Source organism: Rhinolophus ferrumequinum, chromosome 3 (assembly GCF_004115265.2).
Source record: "Rhinolophus ferrumequinum isolate MPI-CBG mRhiFer1 chromosome 3, mRhiFer1_v1.p, whole genome shotgun sequence".
NCBI classification, from domain to species: domain Eukaryota; kingdom Metazoa; phylum Chordata; class Mammalia; order Chiroptera; family Rhinolophidae; genus Rhinolophus; species Rhinolophus ferrumequinum.
The window spans coordinates 15732197-15738317 of NC_046286.1; the positions used below are offsets into that span (position 1 = coordinate 15732197).

The 6121-nt window shown below is 43.9% G+C and overlaps 1 protein-coding gene across 1 annotated transcript in view; it reads left to right on the plus strand.

Moving 5' to 3' along the window:
* MEP1A (meprin A subunit alpha) overlaps positions 1–2492 on the plus strand; it is a 29734-nt gene extending 27242 nt beyond the window's left edge. Inside the window, exon 14 of the mRNA XM_033093859.1 lies at positions 1641–2492. Coding sequence (XP_032949750.1) covers positions 1641–1797 — 157 coding nt within the window. The 3' untranslated portion in view covers positions 1798–2492. The remainder of the gene's footprint in view (positions 1–1640) is intronic.
* The last annotated feature ends 3629 nt before the right edge of the window (positions 2493–6121 follow it).

Below are 6121 nucleotides of genomic sequence, written 5' to 3' on the forward strand. Positions count from 1 at the left end.
TATCAAATAAAAACATTACAGTGTGTCCTCATTCACCTTATTCACTGGATCTGGCACCATGCAACTTCTGGCTCTTCCCCAAAGTCAAAATGACCATGAAAGGTAAACATTTTGAATTGATTCAGGACATCGAGGCAGCCATGACAACACAACTAAAGACACTCACAAAAGAGGACTTCCAGAACTGCTTCAGTGTTGCATATAGCACGACGTGGATTGTGGGGAAGGAGAAGGGCGGCGCAGAGTTAAGAAAAGACAGTAGCCAGTAATAGAGTATAAGCACAGGTCAAGGGGAACAGTCTCAGGGACTGAACCCCAAATCGGGCCAACATGTAGTTTTTATTGGTAAACTTCTAAAGAGGTAATGATTGTTAATCTCAAGATCTGTGTGTTGGTTGCCTGCTGGCTGTCTTTCCGAAAGCTCCCATTGTGTTCCAGCCTGAACTTTGCCTTCACACACACGCACATCTCCAAGGAATCCATTGAAGGGGAGAGACCCATATAATTCCATCAGGTCTCAGTTTGCTGAGACTTCCCCTCAAAGGAGCTTTTCCGATATCTCTCCATCGGGCCTCAATTTGCTGAGGCACTCCCTTGTGACATCCTGGGAAGAGCGCGGGGGAACAAATGGCTTGGCAGCTGTAAGACAACACTTCAGAAAGTGGCAAGAATGATGGGATAAGTGTGTTCAAAGTGAGGGGCAGTATTTTGAGAGATTAATGGCAATGTGTCTTTTACTGTAATAATTTTTTTTTTTAATTTAAACATTCACCATATATATGTTTTTTAAATCACACTCATACAATTAAACTGTACTTGGAGAGGACTGGGCTAGAGAAAAATTGTACAAAGCTACTATTAGGAATTTTAAGAAGCCAATTCCTAGGCTAGAGATGAGGGCTTTAAAGGTAAAATACTTCTAGGATCAATAAAAGGAGGCCTTGACTTCTGATCATCTCATTCTACTCTATGAGTAGACTTCATGATAGGAATGGTGTATGACACAAATGCTAGAATTGTCATAGTGGAAGAAATGAAACACTACTCTTAACACCTTGGTTCTGAAATTAGTTGATCTTTATTCCAAATAACATTTTCTGAAAAGAACCCCAAGGCATGGCCATTAGGTGCCTACTGTGTGCCAAATACCTCACCTTCTGGTAACACTTTAATGGATATTGTCTAGAAGTTTTCCAGCTCCAACTAATGCACTGAGTCAGACTTTATCTGGAGAATTTCCCCTGTAGCATATAGTCTGAGCCAGTGTCAGGCAACATATTCTTTAAGTGCCCCAAACCTTCCTTCTGAAATTTGCACATGTAAGGCCAGAGTACGGGGTCTGGAGACAAACCTCCGGGATTAGACTTCATGTGTGAAACACTAGCCTCGTGACATTGAACAGGTTATTTAACCTTTCTGTAGAGTGAGGATGGTGAGAATCGCCTGGTAATAGCTGCCACCTCTAAGGGTTGTTCCAGAATTAAATGCCCTGACTCCTAGAAAGCACTTCAAATGGGACCAGGCACGTGGAGCCGCTCAGTAAGCGCTCACTGCCATTACTGATGTGTTGGCCCTTGTTGCTGGGACGCGCTGGAGGCTTACGCGGCTCCCACGTGCACCCCTGTGTTCTGTCCCCTCAGGTGTGTCTCCAGTCATGCCTTCTTCTACACGGGAGAGCGCTGTCAGGCCATGCAGGTGCACGGCAGCGTCCTGGGCTTGATGATCGGAGGCACGGCCGGCGTGGTCTTCTTGACCTTCACCATCATCTCCATCCTTTCCCAAAAGCCAAGGCAGTGACCTGCCTGCCTTGTTGACATCAGCCAGACCGAAGAAAATCCTCCTCCACTCCCACCTTCCATGCCTGTGCTGAGAGCAGTTTGGGGTGGTTTTTATCATCCTTGTTTCAAATAGGCGTGCGAGGACCAAGGCCTCCAGCCTCCTGTGTGACCCTTATGGTTTTTCTGCCCCCATCCCTCACAGGGTTCTGCTCCCCCACTGTGTGCTCCAAATGTACCTACTGTGTCCTGCGACAGTACTCATTACACTTCTTTGTAAATCACTTGTTTCATGGACTGTGTTTCCCATAGACTATACGCTCTACAAGGGCAGGCCCTCACCTACCATGCTAGCTCCAATGCCTGTGGACTTTCAGTAAAAGTAAATGAATGTACCAGTAACTGAATGAATAACTAAGATATAGAAACTCTCATTTCTACTTCGATAAGATGTATCCAATAAAATTCATACGACATTTGTGTTAGATTGGTGCAAACGTCATTGCGGTTTAAAAGGTTAAAAATAATTGTAAAAACCGGAATGACTTTTGCACCAACCTAATATTAGACTCAAATACGTGTTTTTCATTAGTCACAATAGTGTTGTTACTCTTTTAAAGTTTTGTGTGTTAAAGGATTTCAAATAAAGTTTCCTCCTAGTAGCCGGGATTCACAGCATTTGTTTTCCTCCTCTGATTCTGGTAAGGTTTTAACAAATTTAATAAATATTTAGTCAGTACTTTCTATATGTCCTGCATTGTGTGGAAGTTTATGTGTGTGTTGGGGCGGGGTGGGAGGGGGAAGGGGAATTTTCCAAAAGCTCTTTCTCAGATCCTTTAAGTTTTACAGTATATTTTATATGTCATTCATGCATAAAATTTTTATATTAACAAACTGGAAGTATCAAGTAGAAGAGAATTTTGAAGAAGTATTTCTAGATACACTTCCTTTCCACAGTTCCTAAGGAGATAAAAGCTAGCCAAGACAAGAAAATTCCAAGACAGATCCAGTCAAAAAGAAAACAAAAAAGCTAAGTTTCCCATTCCCACTCAGTTAAAAGCCCCAGAGAGAGCCGACACTGGAAGTTTACTCAAACAAAATGTTTTAAGGAACCTGAGTAGTCCAGGCTTTAGGGTACCAGGTTTCTGAAGTATATACTTTATGGCCATTCTGAAAACAAGTGGGAGGGGCTTTGATAAGCTCTTTTAGTGCAAAGGTGTGAGAGGAGTTTGTATCAGGTGCAAGCAGCACCCCTCAGGCACGAACCCTCGAGCCTGAGGTGCCTCAGTGTCCCCTGGAAGGCTGGTTAGAACACAGATGAGGGTGCCTCACCAAGTTCTGCGTCAGTAGGGCTGGGGTAGGGTCTAAGCATTCCAGGTTGACGCAGATGCTGCTAGTCTGGGGGCCACACTCAGAACTACTGCTTTAGTGGATGGAAAACTGGCCTGGGAGCCAGGCACCCTGGCTGCAGGCTTGGATTGACTATCTAACTAGCTGTGCAATGTTAGTAAAATCACTGAAACCCTTGGTCTTCGGTTACGAATCTGTCAAATGGACGTCATAGTTGACTACTTCCTCCCTCCCCACCTTAACACCTACAGGGTTTCAGAGTAATAAAATGGGATAATGGGGAGGAGCATATTTTAGAATTAAAAATGCATGCAAATAGCAGTTAAATTTTCAGACTGGATGGGAAGCTCTCTAGCCATCCAGCCAGTCTTCTATTTCCAAAGACCAAATTGGAAACAAACTCCAGCTTGGCTTCCCCATGTGCTTCACAGCCTGCAAACTTACAACTGACATCACAGCTGGGCCTGGAGAAGGTCATTCCCTCCACATTCTGTCAGTGTCCTACCTAACTAGGGTGCTCTGGGCATTGTTGTCACTGCTGTTGTTTTTCTTTTCTTTTATTAGAAGGATGCGTGTGCTCTGAGCCACACCTAGTTTGGACCTGGTCCAGCTCAGAGGGAAGGCCCCATCCCAAACGAAGGTCATTTCTTTACATGAGTTCTCTCTGGAGGAAGCAGAAGCCCAAATTTCAAGGGTAACCTAGTATTTTGATCGAGTACCATAAATTAAAACAGCTGGGTCAAAATAATGATAAGGTAGTACCAGACCAAAGGTCCAACATTTTGCTGTTTCTCGGTAGGTTCTCAGCTCCAGCATCACACTTACCACCTAGGTGCATCTCTGTTGATGGATGAAGAACCTGACTCATCATAGATCAGACATTGTATTCACCTCGTCTTTGAGCCTGAAGCCCTGGATCATTCCAGGATGGTTAGCAGATATTTTATTCTTTTGAGGTGTTGCGGTGGTGATGCAGGAGTGCGCGTGTGTGATGGGGAGTGGGTACAGAAATAAGCATTTCATCGTCTCCAGGCAACGTAGGATTTGGGATTGAGATGAGCAAGGTGAAGAAGTGGGAAATTGTCTCTGTATCTGGGTGTTTGGATTCCTTGGTCTTACAGAGTGGGAAGGAGTCAGATCAGTTTGAAAGTCTGAAACTGTCTCACACTTCCTCCCACCCAATCCCTTGTCCTTCCCTCTCTGGCTCAATTTCTTCTGTGAACTGACCTGAGCCAACTGTGCCATTCACAAATGTCTAGGGCTTTAGGTAACATCCAGAACCTCTGGTAATTAGAAGTGGGTGGGAGCGATATAATCCCTTCCCTCGCAATGTTAAAATGAATCACGATTCTAAATGTTGCCACACACTCATGTATTATTAGCTGTCAAGCTTCCCCCCTGCAAGTCACCTGCCCTGTTTTGTAAATGTACTGAAGCCACTATTCCGTGATTTTAGGCTCTCCAGCAAGCATCTGAGGTTAAAGGTTTATTCTAAGGATGTGCAACCGAATAATTTGAAAGCCAGGATCAGACAGCTATCCACTGCAGGATCTCACCACCTTCACACTCTTATTTTGAACCAGATGTTCTTTGTTGTGTGGGGGCTGTTGTGTGCACTGTAGGATGTTCGCAGCATCCTGGTTTCTGCTCATTAGATGCCAGTGGCACGACCTTCCCAGGTATGACAACCCAAAATGTCTCTGGATGTTGCCAAATGTCCTTGGGGGGCAAAGTCACACCTGGTTGAGAATCACTGGTTTAATGAGAGAGCCAGTGGAATATTCCATTAAGTGAGGGAGGTCAGGACCAAACAGAGTTCTCATCTAACATTCTACCCCAAAAGTCCGTCCACTGGGCCTGCCAGAGTTTTGTACCTCCAGCTGTTGGATCATTCCACTTTACTAATGCAAAGATGATTTACAGCATCCTCTATACTAATAACAAACCCTCTGAAGTGGCTTGAGACAGCAATATTTAAAAGTTTGTGCCACCGATATTTCTGCACCATAGACTTTGAATTAGGATCCTTCAATGCTAACTAACGTTGTTTCAGTGTACTTTGACTAATCTCTAACGTCCTCTAGGTGTGGAGTACAGTCTACCTGCCCACTGTATCCGATGTCATATTGATATTGATGTGTTTACAAGCAAACTGCAGACAGTATAACACCTCCCCTTCCCGAGCTCCTCCTTCCCGATGAATTATGTCATCTGCTTTATGGCTTGAAGGAAACAGGGATTCCGAAGTTCACCTGTGGTAGTTGAGTAAACTGAGGAGATTCTACAGAGAACAGCTGCCTTAGGCGGGTCAAAAGCCACTGACTAGCAGAATCCATTATCCTCTTTTGGCTGCCAGGGAAGCTTAATAAGATCAGTGGTTTCAGGGGTTTGGGGGGTAGAATGCGGGGCTATGAAATGCAAGCTAGTCTATACCGAACACTTTGTAAAAACAGTTTGTGCGTGGTTCTTTTTATTTTGGCTGCCATTTTATGTCTAAGTAGTCACCTACTCACATTTCCAGGGGTTTATGACTATGGCTAAAGCAACACTCTTATGTTACTTAATATAAATACAATATACTTTTCCAAAATCTTCAAGAAAAAATTAATTTTCAAAAAGATTATTATGTGTATCCTAGAGCTATGAGTACTGTTTAGGAAACTATCGCAAACCCTAGTGGGTGGGGGAGGAGTTTCCGCCTCATCTGGGTGACAGTTTCCCTCAGGGCCTAGACAAATTTAGGACAATTTGTCCCATGTGAGACTCAATAGCTCAATGGAAATCATCAGTACCATTTAAAGATTTCTATCTGGTCAAGAGAATCAAAGGACAGTAGAAAAATGGGATCATAAAAAAGGTATGAGGAGAGAGTGGGAGGCAGGTGAGACATTCGGATCACCAGCCCCAGGCAAAAATGGTCACCAATATCTGTTCTCTCTCGATCCATTCTTAGTAACAGAGTCTCCAGTCCTAGCTGTTCAAATGGCTACTGAGAA